The sequence below is a fragment of the Sebastes umbrosus genome, chromosome 12 (genome assembly GCF_015220745.1).
Source record: "Sebastes umbrosus isolate fSebUmb1 chromosome 12, fSebUmb1.pri, whole genome shotgun sequence".
Taxonomy (NCBI): domain Eukaryota; kingdom Metazoa; phylum Chordata; class Actinopteri; order Perciformes; family Sebastidae; genus Sebastes; species Sebastes umbrosus.
Genome location: NC_051280.1, coordinates 11,591,935 through 11,613,230, shown reverse-complemented (window position 1 = coordinate 11,613,230; position 21,296 = coordinate 11,591,935). Strand labels below are relative to the sequence as shown.

Genomic DNA, 21,296 nt, shown 5'->3' with positions numbered 1-21,296 from the left:
AGGTTAGGTTCATTTCCCGTAGGTGTCTGTCTCTATGTGTCAGCATGATAGTCTGGAGACCTGTCAAGGTGTACCCCACCTTCGCCCAATGTCAGCTGGGATCGACTCCAGCCCCCTCTTCTCTTTACTTAACAGCCAAAAAAGAATATATGTTACTATTTATACACAAAAACATGCCTCTTACAATTTGTTTACAACTGTAAATAGACAGTAAAAGATCCGGTAAGGACTAATCATTTACAAATGAGAATAGCTACTGTTACTGTACATTTAAAGCGTCTTTGAGTTCTTTAAAAGCGCTATATAAGTTGAATTTATTATTATTATTATTATTATTTAACAGCATATTAAATTAGCTGTTAAATATGCGCTTTAGACAAGTTATTCATGATTATATGCAGATTACTGACATAAACATTTGGCTATCAGAGCATAAACTCATTAACCAAAGAGGCAAAAACGTAACAGTTAATCAATTATCAATGCTGTATAAATCAGACCACCACAGAAAAGACACCAACACCTGCACTGCTGTTTAAATAAGTTTATTGCATTGACTTTGAGACATACAGTGAGAAGAACAATCACAAGCACCACACATCCGTCTGCAGGCCTTTAGACTTCATCAGGTCTATCTTGGTCTGTTTACTGGTTCATGGCGCTGCAGTAAGCTACGTCCTGGTCGGTGGTGAGCAGCTTGTCCACCTTGACTCCCATGGAGGACAGGGTGCTGTGCAGCTCCTCCAGGGTCTCCTCGGGCAGGGTGGGCTCTCTGCTCATGATCCAGGCAAACTCAACATGCAGCACGCCGAGGTCGGTGCAGCTGTAGATCAGAGTGTAGTTGTCGTAGTCGGTGGACAGCACCCAGTAAGGGGCAGGGGGGGCGACTGGAGATGGAAAGGGACAGGAGAAGTTTTATATTTCTACATCTACGGAATCATTAGAGACAACGCTCAACTGCAATTTAAAGTGTTCGAATAGTAATCGTTCCAGGTTTGTAATGAATTAGATGTCCTTACACTCAAAGAAGGAGACCTGCAGCTTGGCGGGCTCAGAGGGGTCTTTAGCCATGGCAGAGCCACTGATGGTGCTAATGGTCCCATCAGAGCTAAAAGAAACAAAAAAAATACAATTATAATCATTTACACAAACAGACAGTGGTGGAAGAAGTACTCATAATATAACTGTTACAAGTAAAAATCCAACTTTCAAGATTTAACTTAAAGGTGCAGTGTGTAAGATTTGGCGGCATCAGATTGCTACTGACTGAAACTTCTCCCGTGTGCCAAGCGTGTTGAAGAACTATGGTGGCCGACGTGAAAACAAGAATGGCTCTCTCTAGAGCCAGTGTTTGGTTTGTTTGTACGTTCTGGGCTATTGTAGAAACATGGCGGCCGGCTCCCTGAAGAGGAGCCGCTCCCTATGTAGATATAAACGGCTCATTCAAAGGTAACGAAAACACAACGATTATTATTTTCAGGTGAATATTCACTAGAGAAAAAACATACTTATTAATATTATATTCCATTTCTGCCAATAGATCCCCCTAAATGTTACACACTGATTTTTTAAGTAACGGTACAAAAGTATTAACAGCAAAATGTAGTTAAAGTATGAAAGTAAAAGTACTTGTTGGGCAGAATGATAAATATGATATAGATATAATATTATTATATAATTTCTATTATATTATTGTGATATTGTCACTGATGCTTAAACATGTAAGCAGCATTTTACTGTGACAGCTGTACTGTTGGATAGTTTAATCTACAGCACAGTATATCATATTCTATGAAACTGATCATGTTGTTTGTTTATACAATCTTAATCTGAAAAGTAACTCCAACTGTCAATTAATGTATTGGAGTAAAAAGTAAGTAAACTAACTGAAGTAAATAACAATTAAAAAGTACAGCACTTGATTAAATGTAATTTACAGTCATTTACTGGAAGGAATATATTTGAAATATATTGTTTGAGCTAATAGTTTTACTGCCAGAGTTAGACTTCTTTACAAACGTAACTGTTACATGCTGCACAAAACTTTATTTTTGTAGCTGGCACAGTAAAATCGACCTCCTGTATGTCTTATTTGTAGCTCCAGAAAGTGAACTCTTCTTAAAAAAATACACATTTTAATGCAGCTAGACGGCGTACTCACAGGAGCTCACTGTTGAGGACACCAACCACTCCGGGGCTCTTCAGGCTGTAGGTGGCAGTGCAGCACTCGCCCTTCTGGAAGGTGTGAGGCAGTCTCTGGATGTCATACCACTTACCAAGATACTGCAGCAGAGGAGGCAGAAGGAACACAAGAGCATGAGATTAAGTTGTTGTTGTTGAGGAGCTGCAGAATCTAAAGGCATTAAGTGTTTTAGTGGAACAAATGGTCGCCCTGGAAGGCCTAATTTGTTAACTTCTGGAATTTAAATGAAAGAAAATGAAACAGAAGTGTAGCCTTGTTTCCCTACAGAATATATTAAAGTAAACATATTCACCCTGGCAGCATCAAAGTTCTCCTGAACAGCAGGCTTGGGGCATCTTCCTGGTGAGATGACCTGAGCGTTAGCCGCCAGAACGGACAGCAGAGTGAGGGTAATCACCTGGATGGCGTTCATCTTTTCTTCACAACCTGCAGAGTACAAAAAAAAGACAGTTTAGTTATTCAGATTTTAGAAAGAGAGAAAAACAGACTGGTGGAGAAAAAGGGGAGCATCACACCTGCCACTTGCTTACCTGTATTACCGGGTAGCAGTGGACTTCGGGAGTTTTGCTGGTGTTTTTATAGATCAGTGACATGTGCTCCTGCAGCCCCTCCTTCACATTTACATGTGAGGCAGTTTTGAGAAAGTTGTGTGAGAATTGGCACCTGTTCACATCTTGTGTTTAAAGAGGCCTCTGGCAGAAAAAGAGATGATTGACAGGTTAGATTATTGAAGTGCTGTTGTTATAACTATAGTAGATTGTTAAAGTGTTTTTTGGATGGATTAGGATTGGTCGGTCCACTACTTTGGTGCAGATTAAAATATTTCAACAACTATCAGATGGATTAATTTGTACAGATATACTATATATTGACATTTGTAGTTTTGAGTGAAAAACTGTAGATGGATTAGGCTACCATACAATTGAGTCATGATCCCCTCAGGATGAATTGTAATACCTTTGGTGATTAACTTTTCATCTTTTTGTTCTAACATCATCATCATCAGGTCAACATTTCAATTTGTCATATACTTTGTTTTATTACCAAATACCTGCAAAAACAGATCACATTCCCATCAGCCCTGAACGGCCTCGGCGATTGCTGCTTGATGATGCGATACTGGTCCGGTCTATACCAAGCGGCAACCTCCCGCTCTGAAAAGTGAAGCCAATGCTGAAGTGCCTTAAACTTGCATTCTTTCTTATAACCAGCAGGGGGCGACTCCTCTGGTTGCAAAAAGAAGTCTGATTGTATAGAAGTCTATGAGAAAATGAGCCTACTTCTCACTTGATTTATTACCTCAGTAAACATTGTTAACATGAGTTTATGGTCTCAATCACTAGTTTCAAGTCTTTTTCAATACAGCATGATGTTCATTTAGTAAATTATGGTCCCATTTAGAGTCAAATAGACCATAAAGCAGGGTATGAGTTGTCCGTGTCGTCATCTTTGAACTTTAACCCTTTCGCAGTGTGTTTTCAATTCATGAAAGTTAACTGGAACATTTTAGGCACCTAAAGTGGTCTTATTCAGCGTTTGGTTGTACTTTGGTGACGTCACGGTGACTACGTCCACTTCTTATATAGCCTACAGTCTATTGTCTATACCTACTAAACAGCAGCATGTTAGTACTGCTAGCATGCCAATGTTAGCTTATAAGTATAGCACATGTTAACATGCTGAAACGCTAGACTAAGAGGGTGAACATAGTAAACATTATATCTGTTAAACATGTTAAGATTGCCACTGTGAGCATATTAGCTGATGTTAGCATTTAGCTCAAGACATTGTTGTGCTCACAGAGCAGCTATAGTTGTAGACTCTTTGTCTTGTTGTGAAAGTCAAGTCTCCAATGAATCCAATGATCTGAGTGACACCAACCTCAGTGAATTATATTCAACAGCCTCAAATATTGTACCAAACGCCCTGCTTATCATTTCACTTTTCATTTCAACTTTTTCTTTCATTTTTCTTCAAAGCACATTGTAAAACATTTAGCCTCAGAGCAGGTGTTTGATCAGCCCACTTGGGACGAGACTGTCACAGGGCGAGGTATTCTTTTTATTTATTTATTATTATTGATACAGACATGTGAAGAGGTGCTACAGCAAGATCACCTGCCTAAAATACTATCTCACTAAAATGAGCTTTATTCCCTTGATAATAATCTAAATTTAGAACTGTTTCTATGATTCCCTGCCTTCAGTTAGAGGAAGAAGTAGTTGTAATAAAAATGTATAAAAGCAACACATTTTTACAGTATTTGTGGAGCAAGTCCCATAAAAGCAGTGGTGGAAAGTAACATTTACTCAAGTACTGAACTTAAAGGTACAGTGTGTATTTGGTGGCATCTAGTGGTGTGGTTGCAGATTGCAACCAACTGAGTACCCCTCCGTTCACTCCTCCCTTTCCTGCGGTAATGTGAGCCACCACTCGGCAAGTAATTAGTCCCACCTCCACCAGCAGTAACATTAAAATTCTGTTAAAGTAATATTCCAATAATATGATATGTGTATAATTATGTAACTCTCTGAAAGGGACTTTACCTATAATATTAATTAAATTCTGCTTTAAGTAATACTTTTGTATACTTGTATGTCGGACTTTTACTTGTAGCAAAATATTGTTACTATAGTAAAAGACCTGAGTACTTCTTCACTGTGTCAGTGGGTATTTCCTGTAATACAACTACTAGGATCTAAAGGCTTTGCCAGTAATTTCAGGGATTCTTTATCCTAAAGAATCCTACTACCCGGGATCTCACAGTAATCAAGACCTAAACAAGATTTCCACGGAGTGTAAAAGACGTAAAGCTTCCACCACTTAGGGATTACAGCTTTGTGGTGCAGTTGTCATTCGATGGGAAGACTACAGGAAATACAGGCGATCCGGACACCAGATTTTTACTGTATTTAGAAGATGGACGGTTGTCTGCACTGACTCAGTGAATTTATAGCTGGGCCGGTTTTTGGAGGTTAAACCTTGCTCTGATCCCTTCGCCTCACTGTGACTCTATAATGCTGGGTGCAAACAAGACGGACAGAAATCCCTCATGAAAAGCTTACACCTAGGAGATTCTTAAATTAGCGGTTTAGATGTCCTAATGCTCTGCTCTCTTAATTCCTAAATCCTTCATCAGTCTCTTTTCAGTAAAAAGCAAAACACACAGCTACTATCTGAGGAAATATGTTCCTCAGATATGTTTATGTATGTGATTGTAATAAAACTTAGAGTGTTAATTAGGGCTGCCCCCTCTTAGTCAATTAGTTGACTAATTGGTCATTTTGGTCTTAGTACTAAGAACTAAGATTCTTTTAGTCGATTAGTCGTTTTTTATGCTTTTTTTTTCAAGCTGAATGACTTATTTCCAATAAACTTACGAGCACATGTCTGGTAAACACAAGATTTAAAGTGGTGCTTCTGTTTGATTCTTTGTGGAGAAACTCAGTTGTCCATTAAATCAACTAATCGATAAGTAGACACAATCGTATGAGTGTTAGTCGACTATGATTTTTTTTTGGTTGAGGACAGCCTTAGTGTTAAAGTTGTAAAGTTACAGCACATTCTCATTCCCAGGGCGTCGCATACCAATGCTTTGTCACGGCCATTGGCATTTGATACCAACGTTCAAGGCACCCTTTAGCGTTGGTATACGACGCACCAAGCATTCAATTAACTACAAAGTAAACCCATTTGTGTCAATATTAAACGCTCAGGGAAGGTGCTGTGGTGACGTAGTTTAAAGGGTGAAAGAGACACACAGGGCGAGTGGGAGGGGAGGTGGATGGGTCCAACAAACACAAGGCTTTTCATCCAGGAGATTGCTGTCCCGAGCATTTTAGTTTCACTATCACTTTATAATCAGATGTTCGTTAATGTCCCGTGTTCACAATGTTCAGTTTCATTTTCACTGTACAAACGTAGTAGTTTTAAGCCCAACCATGATGTTTTTTCCTAAACTTAACTAAGTGGTTTTGTTGCCTGATCCTAAGCACGTTTTTGTTTAATCCGCAACACTAAGTACGTGTTTACTGCGACCAAAAAGTGACGCCGAGGGGTCTGACAAAGCGTCAGTGTATGACGAGTTGGGATGTAAAAGTGTTGAAAGTTCAAGGACTTGTTAAAGGTGCTATATTTGATATCCAAAGCATTAATATAGCAGCTCTGCACTGCTCTCATACGCCATGTTGAGAGCCATTGAGAGGCAATAGAAATGCTCCCAATCCCGTATAGCACCAAAATAGTGGCTGCAACTCAGTAAAGGTATATACTGTAGATGAATTAGACAGAAAGGGAACAGGTTTAAGAGGTTCAGTAACTATCCGACTAAATATAAGAATTAATGAAACTTGGTTGTGATTGTTAACAGCTTCCTTCCAACAAACACACATCCAGCAGCAGCAGCAGCAGCAGGTCTCAGTGAGAGGTCACAGGAGAATGACCCAGCTTATTAAAGCTAATGGTCGGGCCACTGGTGTGTAACAGCTCTGGAGTGCAGAATGACATCCCTCCACAATTACGCCACAGCAGCATGAGGCCACACTAGGTACCACTCCTGACAACAAGAGGGTGAGGCGCCTGATCAACACACCTGGATGGCTGAAGAGAGAGGAGACTTCTCACAGCAGCACATTAATGTGTCTGTGCTGCAGCATGCTGAGGGTAAGAGCCTGCATTTGATTTAATGTAATGTACTGTAGGCCTAATGGTGTGGGGAGTGATTTCCTGGCACACGTTCAATATCAAATGAGCATCATTTGAATGTCACAGAGTACCGTAACGCTTTGTTCGTGACCAGGTGCACCTCTTCATGTGTTGTCAGAGGCGTAGCTGTAGAATAATGAGCTGCATGGTGTTCATCATCAGGAGATCATTTGACTTCAGTCTCCAGACCTCAACCCAACATGGCACATTGGAGCATCAGGGGAGAAGTTCAAAGAATGATTTCATTAATGAGAAATCAAGTCAATCAGGTTTGTAAAACACATATTGGCACACCAAGAAACACGTTGACAATGTTGACATGCAGATGCTAATAATGTTTACCCTGTTCACCATCTAGTTTAGCATGTTGGCATGATAGTAGTCGCTAATTAGCACTAAACAAAAAAGGACAGCTAAGGCTGATTTGAATGTCATTAGTTTCCAGATATTGTGCTATGGCGCTAGATGAAAATTGTCAATACAGCATTTATTAAAAAAAAAAACTACTTTACAGAAAATCACTGAAAATAAGTAAACCATAAAAATTCATATACACATGCATATATGTATGCATGCAATATTTCATACCTACATAAATACACACATGCAAACATATTTCCCAAGCTACATAAGTCAGAAAAATTCAGCACCATTTTAACAGGGCCGTAGCTATTCGTATTTTTTAGGGAATCTGGGGGTTTTAACAGCCTGTTGGGAGTTTACATTCTTCTCATAAATAAATACATAAAAGATTCAGGATTTCTACGCCAGAGTTTTATCCCTGCCAGTATGAAAAAGGCTTTCACACAGCATTTCAAGATTCAATCATTTATTTGCCATATGAACCGCAGTTGATTAGGACTTTGTTTCGGTGCGTCAATAACAAAACATATAATTACAGAACACACACAATAAAAACATACTGCCACAATTACAATACAGTAACCATACAATAAATACAAGAGTACAACCAGTGCTATTGTGTTAGCGAGACGTTTTTGTCTTAACACTGTGTAGTATTTTACCTGAAGGTAGAAGACTCAATAGAAGGTTTGCTGAGCGTGATTTGTCCTTTAAAATGTCAACAGTTTTCAACAGAACCACAAACAACCTCCAAAATGATCATACAGCTTGGTGTACCTAATAAACTGGCAACATGTGTATGCAATAGGGGTGTCGCTACATACCGGAATTGATGATAACCTTGATATTTAAAAATATAAATATTGATATCATGTTGCGTAAATAATCCAGCGCCTCTTAAATCCCGCTCAACAGTTATGGTTACAGACTCTCTCTCCACCTCCCAAACGCATACTGTGAATGTAATTCATGTGCCAAAAAAGGTACAAAATGCAAGATGAATTTGACTGATAGCATTATCATTATTTTTTTCAAATTTTCTATAGATATCGCGATAATATCCTTATCGTGAATTATTTTGGCCATGATAATCGTGTAGTGAAAATCTGATATTGTAACAGCCTTAGTATGTACAGTATATGTTAAACAACACAGGGGTTCACTGACCTCTCGTTTCACTCAACTCTCCAGGAGCTCTTTGCTGTCCTGCAGACTGTAGAAGCAGATAGAAACACCACACAGCCCCCCTCCTTCATATCATGTCTGCTGTTTAGCAAAATAACCAACTGTGCCACCTTTCTGCCCACCCGGCATTACAGAAAAAACATCATTCAAAGCGGTGCAAGGCCTTGCTGTAAGCGGTTGGTGAGCACAAACTGTCAGATTAAGAGGTCTGAGAGGATCATCCGGCCAACACTTAGTCGGATTTCTAGTAAATTACCACCAGGCATGTTTGGGTCGACTCTTTGGCACCCTGGGGAGCATAATACTTCTGACACCCCACCTAGACATGTAAGGAAAAAACAAAAACAAGCCTGATCTGTTGGATCTTTAAAGTCTACAAGCAGCATCATGTAGCTTCTCTGCATGTGGCCGTTCAGGAGGGGTTGGACATTTTGCCACTGGAAAAAGAAGCTAAGCATTTAGGTGTCTTAACTATGGTCTAAAGTGCTAACAAGGGATTAGTGAGGTAAACGTTGAAAGAGGTTTAGCGCTCCATGCTTAGGACCAGTGCTGCTTCAGTAATTACACATCAGTTGCAAGGTGCGGCAAGCAGTTGGATGGGAGATCATAGTGATGTCAGGTCAGGGAGGGCTTACCGCAGGAGATAAGGCCATCTAATGGAGATGAAATGAATCGGTATTTAAAAGGTCTTTTTTAGTTAAGGCAGTTAGCTGGCAGCAGGCTGCACTCAGACCAGTTGGCTGGTTAGTGGGAGGCCCTTTAGTTGGAAGTGAAAGAGGGACAGAAGAGAGACACAGTCTGTGAGCTGTCCAAAGGTTTTTTCCTCCACATTTTTAACTTTTTTGGGACAAAATCAGTTCCAAACTCTGCTCACTGGTGCAAACTTGCAGGTAAGTCCATTAAAACTTCCTCTTTCTCCTTTTTCTTTCTTTGTGACTGATTTGTTTAGGTTGTATTTTAGTTTTTGTGAGTCACATTTACTCTGCTAGTTTATTTCAGAATATATAATATGTACAGTACAAGTGTCTGATGCCTCAGCATGTGATCAGAAATAACAGTAACAACCTTAAAATCTATGCACGTAGCTGAATATTTGCATCACAATGTTATAAAAATGCAAAACTTTCACATGGTTTATCCTGTCATGCGTAATGTGAGCAGTAAACTGTATAAAAGGCTGCTGATCCCTCAGTAAGTGATTAATCTAAAGGCCAATGCGATTAGACGAACAACCTTGAAATCTGGATAATTAACCTAATAATTAGCCCAGATTCTGTAAATAGCGCTTATTGAAATGAAAATGATGCTGAAATACTTGATGACTGTTTTTTTTATCAACTGTGATGATTTGTGTTGACATTAAACTATATATTTCTATATATATTGATTTATATTTGATTTGATCCTCTTCTATTTCAACACGTTGTCATGTGAGTTTATGACACCACAAGTAATTCTTAAATCAATACCTGCAGCTCGCCACTTACAACTCTCATAAAATCTAATCTGCTTCTTGTAACTGACAGAATCTAACATGTTGTGTGAAGGGGGATTAGGAAGGACCAGACAATACTTCTGTCTTGTCTGATATGACCTCCTCAGGGCTCCATCTAAGTCGTCAGCAATTTTTCCCTTTAATTCATTCTTGTAATGAGATTAACCAGGCAACAGCAAATCCAAGGAGCCCAATCCCCGGATTTGACAGCTGCGGTGTGGCCTCTGTTTGTTGAGGAAATATGAGAGAAGAGGTTTTCAAGCTCACCTGTAATGACAGTTTCACTCACAAAATGCACTTATCTTGAAACATCCATGTAAGATTCTGTACGAAGTTTGAGCGAGGTCGGGTTTGAAGAGGTGTTACGGCGGTATACGTTAAGTCTATACGTTAAGTCTACGACCTTACTTACGTAAACTTAAAGGAACAGTGTGTAGCATTAAGGGGGATCTATTGGCAGAAATGGAATATAATATTAATAAGTATGTTTTCTTTAGTGTATAATCACTTGATAATAAGAATTGTTGTGTTTTCGTCATCTCAGAATGAGCCGTTTATATCTACATAGGGAGCGGGTCCTCTTTACGGAGCCGGCCCCCATGTTTCTACAATAGCCCAGAACAGACAAACCAAACACTGCCTCTAGATAGGGACATTTTTGTGTTCACATTTTCGCGTCGGCCACCGTAGTTCTCCAACCAACACGTTCTCATTCCAACTCGTCACATACTGACGCCTTGTCAGACCCCTCGGTGTCACTTTTCGGTCACAGTAAACACATGCTTAACCTTGTGAATTAAGTGAAAACACTCGGTTAGGTTCTGGCTCCAAACCCACTTAGTTAGGTTTCGGAAAAAACAACATGGTTGGGTTTAAAATGACCACATTTGTAAAGGGAAAATGTGACTTAATGTTGTGAACACGGGACGCGAACGATTAGTTGATTATAAAGTGATAGAGAAATTTAACGCACGGGGCATAAACAGCGGTCACCTGGATTAAAGCCTTGTGTTTGTTGGACCCATCCGCCTCCCCTCCCGCCTGCCCGGTGTGACTCTTTCGCTCTTTAAACAACGTCATCACAGCTCTTTCCAGTGTTTACTGTTGCAGCGGATGAGCTTACATTGTAGTTAAAGACCGGTGCGTCACATACCGGTGCTCAAGGTGCCTTGTGTGGTGGTATCGCGCACCCAGGGCCGTGACAAAAGCGCCATATTTGACACCCTGGAAATGAGAACGGGGCTGCTTCTACACGCTTGGCACACGTGAGAAGATTCAGTAGTTCATGTGTAATCTCACCACTAGATGTCGACAAATCCTACACACTGTATCTTTAAAACAAAACCTAATCAAAGTGTTAGCTGTGATAGAACAGGCCTTAACAAAGAATTCCTCCAAGTTCCTACAAGCGCAGCCACACTTTGTGCCTCTCATGTTTGGAGTCACAGAGCTAAGCATGTGATTTTCCCAAAAAACAAAATTACTGTTAATCTTTCAAAAACAAAAAAAAGTGTTTAACAACACATTTAATCCTTTTCTGAAGGTATTTACAGAATCATAAAAGACTCTTTTAACCATTTGGATGAAAAAATATTCTGTCCGCTGCACAATTTATCACAAATTTTAAATTGGCGCAATATTTATTAAAGGCGAAATGTGTCAAAATACTGTTTTGAATTAAATATTGTGGTGCTGCAGAGACGTTCTGGCCTATCCGTCATATTCTACAGACTTAAGAAAACATCTTTGTTTGGTACAGATCCCAAATCGCCCCGTAATCATTTAATATGTTTTTCAATGAAAATGAGAATGATAATGTAAAAATGATCATTCCCTCTTATATCGCAAATCACATCGCAATTGCAATATCAATCAGAATTATCGCAATTAGATATTTTTTCAAAATCGTGCAGCCCTAACTTTGAACTTGTTTCCCAAATTGCAACTGTCTTTCCTAATCCAAACAAAGATGGTAGACGGATCATCTTTGCTCAATTTGCACAATGTGAAACTCAATTAAAAATGTTATTATCAGTAACATTATCAGCAAGCTTCTTGCACTTTAAGGTATTTTGTCTTTAGCTTATCTTTTTATATTCATGGTACTTTGTTTATTTTAATATTTTCTTATGTATATGATGGTTTTATTATTAGCATGTTGTTTTGAACGTTGTCCTGTTGCACTGTGATCTCACCGAGGCAGGTTCCTAACAGTTAACTAGATGAATTAGATGTTTCTTTCCAATATTTACATTTTCATACAAAATAATAAGGCAATCTTTTTGCTTCTATTGAAAAAAGAGGAAGCACATTTGAGAAATAGTTTTAAAATATTTTGTTATTGTGCAGCAGAATGAATGTTTTTTTCATCCAGATGGTCAGAAGAGTCTTTGGGGATTCTGGAAATATTCAGAAAGTGTTTTTAAAAAATTGGCGCATATTAATTTTTGTTTTTAAACTGGCAGCTTAGCTCTTTGACTCGCATGTGATGCTAACACAATCTGGTGCTAACGCAGGCGCCTCTTTTTCCGAGGCAACAGCCTGTCACAGTTTGTGGCACTATGTTCTGTTTTTGTAGACACTCAGGGATCAAACTCATATTTCTTGCTTTGATGATTTTACTTTCCATATTTAATTGTTAAGTATGTAAGCTCTTAAGAAAAAAAGTCTAATCATCTTGAAAAATGTACAATTGTTTACAGTATCACACATCATTAATTCCCAGTGGAGAGAATGTGAAGGCGATAACACATTTCACAACGCCCTGAGGCTCACAGCTTAGTGCCCACTTGGGAATTACAGAGGCGTAAATGTTGAAATACATTTCTTCTCATTTGCTGATGCTAGCTGTTATGACATTGGCAGCGACGTAGGTGGAGGCAGGGTGCGTGTGTTCGCGCCACATAGCTCCACATAAACCGATTGCATCCCCAGATTTATCCCCAAGGTGTTTTTAGGACATCCTGGGAGCTAATGGAGGCTAATAGGCTTAGCACTTAGGGTGTATTGTCCGGGATGCTTACAGGCAAGGTTTGCTGAGGGTAAAACTCTAAACGTGCGGATTACCTCCAACACATCCCTTTAAAGTGCTGTATAGCCAGGACTTAGCTAATAGGATCCTGGGGGTAGCGGGGGCCTGGGAAGGTGGGGATGGGGGTTGGACGGGCCAGCAGGGCGGTCTCAGGCAGGTCAGCAGATGTAGCTAGCAGACTGTTGCTGGACTAATAGGCGGATTACAGCCCTCAGATTAGATGGGCTTCAGAGGGAACTTGAGGGACTGTGGATAATGCTCAAGGCCTCGGGGCAAATCTTATGACAGCATTTCTCTGGGGGGGAGGGGAATGAAAACATGTGGTACATGTGCACAGTTTGCAACTGGGGGTGTCGCAATATATTGGCGATAATCGAGATATTTTAAAATAAAATATTGATATTTTGTTAATTTGTCTTTTATTTAGTGCAAAGAGACATAACAGGTGAGGAAGGACAACACAAAAAACAGAAAGTACATTGGGTAACAGTAACATTAACAGCAAAGTAATAATCTGGGGTTGGCCCTTTGATTTGGGGGGTGTGTGTGTGTGTGTGCGTGTGTATGTGTGTTTGTGTGCGTGTGGCCGGGAAATTTTGGCAAATTTATTTTTATTTAATTATTTAATTATTTTTGATATCGTGTTAATAATACACATGATAATATCATGTAAATAACTCAGCGTCTCTTAATTTATATACTGTATACAGTTATGGTTATAGACTCTCTCTCCACCTCCCTACACTCTTATTTTCAGTGTAATTCATTTGCCAAAAAAGAAACAAAATGCACAATAAACAAAGTTAAAAAAGGAATTTGACCAATAGGATTGTTATTATTATTATTATTATTTAAATTTTTCTATAGATATCGCAATATCTTCATCTTTTGACCACAATAATCATGTAGTGGAAATCTGATATCATGACAGCCCTATTTGCAACATTGGCAAACATATCAATCAAAACAATTATGATCACTAATATATTATGAAAAGGCGGATGGTGAATTTGTGTGCAGATTCGGATTCATCCACCCAGCAGCATATTGCTCACTCTGGTCCTAGGATTAGCAGCACTGGATTATTGCGCTGTCGTTTACAGTATCATATATTGTAATGGGATTTCTGCTGTGTAGAAGGCTAATTGGAGGTGTCTAAGTCGATTTGCGCTTGTTTACACAAGCTGCCGGCTCAGCCAAGAACAATGTGGCCAGTTGGAGTGTGTATGTGTGCGTGTGAGTGTCCTTTTATTACTATATTTATGAGGAACAGATGTTCTGGCAAGGAGAGAAAGATGAGAAAAATCTTCCAAACAAGGGCAATTTTTGCTGGCCTCCACGTTTTTAAGGGTTAGTGTTACAGTAAGGCTAGGATTTGGATTTAGGTGTTAAATTTAAGTTTAGGATTAGGTTTACGTTACGGTGAGGGTTAGGGTTAAGGTTGGTTAAAGATTAATGCTTAATGCTAAGGTGGAGGTGAGAGGTGAGAGGAAGGATCGAATGTTAGCGGATGTATTTGCGTATGTGCATGGATCACATATGGGCAGTTTATGGAAGCCACCGTTTTTTTTACATTTTATTATTTAGGCTATATTTTATTTTGTCAGTCTGTTCTAATCTCAGTACAGATATTTCCTTGTCACCGCTCTGCTTAAATAAAACACAACCACAAAACAATCCTCTAGTTTTTAAAATTAAGTTTGATTGGTAGAATAAAATATGTTTTGCCTGTGTTTTCTTAGATACGTGATGACAATGTCTAGTCTAGTGGGAATATATATTTTAAGATTTTTGGGGGGATTTTTGCCTTTATTAATAGTGACAGTGATAGTTATGAAAGGGGGAGAGAGAGTAATGGTGATATTTGTTTGTTTGTAAGATATTTTAGTGAGATTCGTATTCTTTTTATGGAAAAAACATAACATAATACCACAAAGTTCAGTGACCATTAATAGGCTCTTTAATGTGAAGATATTTGCTGCCCCCTTGTGGCATGGGAATGTATGCATCCATCCAAGTTTTCCATGAATTTATACATGAAAGCTCCAAAAAATCATGCAATATTACAGTAGATTGTCAAAGTAGTTATCACATGTTTGACCTTCTTTTTAAACTCCTACAGTGTTCAGGTGGAGGTCAAAGGTCGTGTGTGTGTCATGACCCCACGGGAGCAGCTGAGGAAGATGACAGCGCTGGGAGAGCAGGGGGCTTTGGATGAGAAGCACTGGTACCGTCTGGTCAACGGCATATCAGCTGGAGGTGAGAAATGAAAACAACAACTTTAAATATATCAGGAGTACAAGATAACTTGAAAAAGTGTAATTTTCAAATAAATTACAGTTTAAAATAGATGCAAAACTTAGACAATCACAAGAATTATGTTTTTTAGTTTACACATTTCCTGACACCATCTAAATTGTTCAGTCTGGAGCTCCAAACAGATTAAACCAACTGTGTGACCTTGTCTTCAATGTATTGATTTTAGTGGATTGTTACCTGCTCAGTAGTACCTGCAGTCTCCAGCTTTCCCAGTCAGTGCACGTCTCTTGTGGCTAAACTGGAGACCCTCCGGTGACCCGTGGTGCTTTTTCTTCTCTTGCAGAGCTCAGACAGAGGCAAGAGCTGATAATGAGGAACCAGATGGCCATGGCTCCACAGATCCTTGCTCAGGGGCAGCAGAGGTTACAGGGGGTCCAAGCGCAGTTCGAACCTCGCTTCATGGAGAGGTGTGTACCTGAATTCACTCTTAAAACCCGAAAACGGTAGCTCCCTGGTGAAGGGCACCACTGAGAATTATCAGTTACATGTGCATAAGTGAAGAAGAAAGCTTCTTGAGAGAATTATCTGATGCACGTTTCTGTTCAACAAAAATGTTTTTAAAGAGACTAAGATATACCTTAGTCATTAATAAAACAGCAATTATCACAGCTGATATCTGTCCCTTGATATCATAACTGATTTTCCCTGCTTTTCCTTCATCAGAGAGATGGTTCAGCCCTCCGAGATGGTAGCCTCCGAGGCCAGACAGATGCATATGGGACCTCACCTGGGTCCACCTCTACCTCCCCATGCCAATGTCATGCCTGGGAGAGGTTTCCCTGGAGCAGGTGAGCACGGCCCAATGCACATTCATACATTCCCAGCCTGCCTGTATCGTCTTAGAGGAACAGTGTGTATCATTTCAGGGGATTTATTAACAGAAATTGAATATAATATTCATAACTGTATTTTCATTAGTGTGTAATCAGCTGAAACTAAGAATTGTTGTGTTATTGTTAGCTTAGAATGACCCTTTTATATCTACATAAGGAGCGGGTTTACAGAGTCCGCTATGTTGCTCCGCCATGTTTCTACAGTAGCCCAGAACGGACAAACCAAACACTGACTTTAGAGAGAGCCTTTTGCATTTTTACATTACCTTAACCCACCAAACCATGCCAGAGCACGTCAACGCGTGTCATAGACCCATCTGTCCATGACACTGACATAGCGTGTCAGTGTCATGCTTTGCCTCGCCGAGATGTGAATATTACACACTTATATTAATGTGCAGTACCAGCAGGAGGAAACAAAGCCACAGATTTTGGTTTAGGCAAGAAGACCACTATTTACTGTAGGGTAAGGGAAAACGTCATGGTTGGGCTTAAAACAAGTTAAACATGTACGGAAAACAACGTAACGTCAGTGCAGGAAACGGTCACGTGACAACCGTCATTAACGTAACTTACATAACAAAACACCGGTCTCAAACATGAGTCTCCAAGTTGAAAGTCTTGTGTTTGTTGGACCCACAACCCAACTCATTTGGTTGCAATCTGCAACCACACCACTAGATGCCACCAAATCCTACACACTGTACCTTTAAGGAATGTGAATGAGCATTAACAGCTTGTCTGTCTTTTTTGTTTTTCTCAGGTGGCTACGGCTTCTTACCCTCGGAGCCCATGGAAACAGTTGCCCGGCGACAGGAGTTCATTCACAAACAAAATATAGCCAGGTAGTGTGTGCAGAAAATCATCAGCCACTCACAGAAATATTCCATCTACACACAGGTCCACATCACATTTCATGCATTGTCAGACCTTACTTTAATAACAGAGTGTGAAAATGTGGCTCCACCGTCATTGTTGCATAAATATGTCTAATATTGGTGTGTGGTCTTATTCAGGATGGAGATGAACGCAATACTGCACCAGAAGGAGCTGGAGAATGCCCACCAGAAGGGACTTATGGGAATGGACAATCACATGTCGTACCCTTCCAACCACATGGCGTTCAGAGGTCGTCAACGCATGCCAGACGGCCACGATGTCTTCGTCCACCGTCCCACCCTGGATGAGTTGCACTCAAACAGCATCCTCATGTCAGCCAGTCCTTACCCACCAATGAGCACGCTGCACAGAGAGAGGGGACGCAGGGCTGGCAGGAGGCCGAACGCTCACAAGAACGCAGAGAGCCACGTGTCCAACCTGAAGGGCCAAACTGAAGATAAAAGTGTGGAGCAGAGCCCGGGGGCCACATCAGGGGAGGAGAAAGAGGTGGAGGCAAAGGGGGACATGGGAGAGGAGTGTCCCACCAGCAAGACGCATCATCAAGCAAAAATAGACTCTGAGCTCGCCGCAGGAAGCAGGAAGAACTACAAAGATGGAGAGCCAGGCCTGCGTAAAGCCTGTGTGAACAGTCAAGATGGATCAGATGTGGCCAACAGCGGTGCAAATGATAAAGACATATCCAGCCAATGTTCAGCTTTCCAGGAGAAGTTCATGTATCCCTCCGCTGGTGGAGCGCTCACTGGCATGCCTTACATGTTCCCAGTCCCTGGAAATGGTTTCCTTCCACCTGGTGAGTTTCTAAACATAGATTACAATATATTATTTTAGCAAATTAATATTACAGCACCAACAAATATGTATGTCATTATTTTTTTCAGGTCCACCCAATCTCTTTCTTAATGGTGATGAGGTGTCTGAAGACATAAGGAAGTGGACAGTGAATGATGTCTACAACTTTATCAACAGTATACCTACATGTTCAGAATATGCTCAGGTTGGTTTCTACACTTTTCTGTCTTTATTCTTTCTGTTGTGTCTTTGTTGTGCTGACGTTTTCGTGTGATTTCACTCTGCAGACGTTCAAGGACCACATGATCGACGGGGAGACACTGCCGCTCCTGTCAGAGGAGCATCTACTGGACACACTGGGGCTCAAACTGGGACCAGCTCTTAAGATCCGCTCACAGGTAGGAAACACCGACTATGACTCAAACTCTGAGTCACCAAAGAAAGAAATATCAAAACTTGATCCCTATAAAGAGGGGATGTGTGCTACTTTAAAGTAAATCTCAGGAATGCCTGTGCAACTCTACACAATAACTCTTCAATAAAATGTAACTTATATAAAGCTTTTCATCGCTTTTGTTTTTTCTGTTTTTGAGTCTATAATTAATTTAATTTATTGAGCCAAAAATCTGAAATCACAAACTTGCATCAGAGTGCTTTACAATCTGTACAACATGTGACATTATTGATCATTAGACCAATTTGATTTTGGTAAGAAAAACCTGCACAAAAACAACTTAAACATGTAATATATGTGGTACACTATATGCAGAGTAAACAGAAGTAGCAATAGTAAAAATATGGAGAATAAAAATGAGAATATTATGTAAATATTGTACAAATATAAGAGATTTTACCTTATTTTGACTTGTCATAGTAGGAAAAACACAGGTGCTACTAATAATTTTATCGATGGCTCTGCTCTATTCTTATTCTCTAATTATTACTACAAATTATTATCTAATTCTTATTTATGCTATTTTTGCATTTATATTTAACACGCTTAATAGTTCCCACTTCTCTGAATTTTTGAATTTACTTATTTACACTGTGGTTATATATTGTATGTTTGATGCACATATTTGTACACATTTCTTATTTTTCTTATTTATTTATATTTATCTACATATATTGTGTTATATATTGTAGCATTATGTACATAATTTACATGTTACATGCTCCTTTATTTCTATTTCTTTATGCTTTATATAAGAGCGACTGGAAAATCCCAATTTCTTCCCAGGAAGTGTTTCTAATTCAGATTTTATGTCATAGTAATTCATGACAGTGAAACAGCTAAATGGAACTCAGTCATGATTATTTTTATTATTTACACCTGTGCTTTTTCCTACTGTGACATTTCAAAATGTCTTCTGTGAAAATGACCTATGGAGGATCATTATACTGATTGCAGACCTGCAGGTACATCATTCCTTTTTGTCTAATACGTGTGTCAACTCTCTTTATTCCTCTGCAGGTATCCAGGCGTCTGGGCAACGTGTTGTACATGATGAACCTGCCGCTCTCCACCTCAACCCAACAGGCCACCCCTGAGAAACACGCCGACCGCTCATCAGAGATCGGCTCCCCTGTGAACTGCAACAGTGAGGAGATGATGGCGAGTCCAAGAGACCCTGATGTCCTCAAATCCACAGAGCACCTGCATGAGACAGAAAACAATTCCCCTCCATCTGCCAGCAGTGAGACAGCCTGATCAGAACTGATAATGTGGACAGATGTGAACCTAACCGGACCCAGCAGAGCACCTCCAGTACAGCATGGCTCTTCCTGAACTGCCACAGTGGTGGATTTGTTTACATAATGATTAACTGGATTGAATATACTTTTCTTTCTTTTTTTTACTATTTGCTACCTGGCCATTTAATGCACTGGTTCACATTAGGCCCAGGTGTCTGCTAAACATTTGTATTTTACATATACTGTACATGTGCATATATTTTTTAACAACAGTGGAGTGAGACTGATGTGTGAGTTATGAAACGATAAGAAGGTCCATTATTATTTTTCTTTTCTTCTTTTTCATTACAGGCCTCTAAATGTCTGATTGTAGCTTTAAACTTATTTTCATTTTTGAGCTGCTAATTGTCATTTTTTCAGTAGGTCATCATATGGACCATATACATAATATGGGAATGGTTTTATAATCGAATAATGACATATGTAAGTGAGATTTTTGGATGTTTGATACCTTTTTGCGTTTGTTGGGTTGTAAATAAAGTGTTTTTCTACATAGAAAACCAGTACTGGTATGGTAAGGAATAAATAAGTGAACATCAAGAACCACATATTTTGAGAAAAAATAATATATAAAGTCCTGATAACCTATTACCTGTAGCTCTATAAGCCATCATGGACCAGAAGTCTTCAGAGCGTAAAAAAGGAAATCTGAGCATCTACATTTCCAAAGCAAAAAAACAGACTAGAAACATAAAAGAAAAGAAAACAAGACAAACAGTCAACAAAAACAATAACAAACTAAGTGTTATGACATTAATCCATCATTTTAAAGATAAATATTAAAGCTTAAAAGTAAGAGTAATTTGATTTCAAATAAGAAAAAGGCTAGTCTTGAATATTCCGAAAGAGATCATGCATTAAATGTGTGACGGCAATTTATACGAATTGAAGATCGATTAACTTGTTTATGTGGAGACTAAGGGAAGAGATAAGGGTGTCCTTATAATCAGTGGTGGAAGAAGTACTCAGATTATCTATTTAAGTAAAAGTAACAATACAGTGTAGATATACTCTGTTATATGCTAGAAGTCCTGCATTCAAAATATTACTTATGTAAATGTACAAAAGTATTACCATCAAAAATATAATTAAAGTACCAAAAGTGAAAGTACTCATTATGCAGAATGACTGATTTCAAAATAATGTAATAATTATTGATGCATTATTACTTTAATGTTGCAGCTGGTAATGGTGGGGCTTATTTTTTTTACTAAATATACTGAAGGGTAGCTTGTGAATTTCCCCATGATGATCTAAGTTAATTCTAAATTAAATAAATAAATAAATAAATGAATAAATAAATTAAAAAATTGAAAAATAGATAAATAAATAAATAGATAGATAAATAAATAAAGGCTTATTTGTATCTTATACTATAATACTTGGCATAAATTGTTTGTTGACTACATTTTGTTTTATTAATTTTAATCTACAAGCTAACTAAATGTATCAATCCACAATATGTCCCTCAAATATGTTAGTGGAGTAGAAGTATAAAGAAGCAGAAAATGGAGATACTCATCTAAAGTGGGCTACAAGTAGGCCTAACCTGGTTTAACGTACTTAGTTACTTGCCATCACTACTAATAAATATATATGTATATACATATACATATACACGTGTTAGACATAAAGGAATGAGGTACCTGAATGGCTGCAATCAGTATAATGATCCTCCATAAGTCTTTTTCACAGAAGACATTTTGAAATGTCACAGTA

The 21,296-nt window shown here is 39.0% G+C and overlaps 2 protein-coding genes and 1 long non-coding RNA gene across 3 annotated transcripts in view; 1 reads left to right on the top strand and 2 right to left on the bottom strand.

Annotated features, from left to right (window-relative positions):
* Positions 1-539: 539 nt before the first annotated feature.
* On the bottom strand, positions 540-8,824 carry LOC119499118 (apolipoprotein D-like). Its single transcript, XM_037788352.1, has 5 exons — positions 8,438-8,824; positions 2,496-2,629; positions 2,162-2,283; positions 1,020-1,108; positions 540-887 (listed from the first exon to the last, which is right to left on the bottom strand). Exons 2-5 carry the CDS (start codon positions 2,613-2,615, stop codon positions 646-648), a joined length of 573 nt encoding a protein of 190 aa, XP_037644280.1. The 5' UTR covers positions 2,616-2,629; positions 8,438-8,824; the 3' UTR covers positions 540-645.
* Positions 8,825-9,063: 239 nt separating this feature from the next.
* samd7 (sterile alpha motif domain containing 7) lies at positions 9,064-20,122 on the top strand. Its single transcript, XM_037786382.1, has 9 exons — positions 9,064-9,345; positions 15,104-15,240; positions 15,584-15,707; positions 15,964-16,088; positions 16,897-16,978; positions 17,150-17,823; positions 17,912-18,027; positions 18,110-18,220; positions 19,297-20,122. The coding sequence occupies exons 2-9, from the start codon at positions 15,138-15,140 to the stop codon at positions 19,531-19,533; spliced, it is 1,572 nt and encodes a 523-aa protein (XP_037642310.1). The 5' UTR covers positions 9,064-9,345; positions 15,104-15,137; the 3' UTR covers positions 19,534-20,122.
* The window catches only part of LOC119497947, a 4,194-nt gene continuing 591 nt past the window's right edge, over positions 17,694-21,296 (bottom strand). The window contains exons 2-3 of the long non-coding RNA XR_005209021.1: positions 18,009-18,248; positions 17,694-17,831 (exon numbers count right to left, since the gene is read on the bottom strand). This is a non-coding gene — a long non-coding RNA (uncharacterized LOC119497947). The remainder of the gene's footprint in view (positions 17,832-18,008; positions 18,249-21,296) is intronic.

Bases quoted from the DNA above. Each gene is read 5' to 3' on its own strand.
- LOC119499118 (XM_037788352.1), bottom strand. From the start codon at position 2,615: ATGAACGCCATCCAGGTGATTACCCTCACTCTGCTGTCCGTTCTGGCG. The intron at 2,284-2,495 runs GTGAATATGTTT...CCTCTGCTGCAG, and splicing joins AGAACTTTGATGCTGCCAGG to TATCTTGGTAAGTGGTATGA. The intron at 1,109-2,161 runs GTGAGTACGCCG...TGTTTCTTTTAG, and splicing joins GTCCTCAACAGTGAGCTCCT to CTCTGATGGGACCATTAGCA.
- samd7 (XM_037786382.1), top strand. From the start codon at position 15,138: ATGACCCCACGGGAGCAGCTGAGGAAGATGACAGCGCTGGGAGAGCAG. The intron at 15,241-15,583 runs GTGAGAAATGAA...CTTCTCTTGCAG, and splicing joins CAACGGCATATCAGCTGGAG to AGCTCAGACAGAGGCAAGAG. The intron at 16,089-16,896 runs GTGAGCACGGCC...TGTTTTTCTCAG, and splicing joins GAGAGGTTTCCCTGGAGCAG to GTGGCTACGGCTTCTTACCC.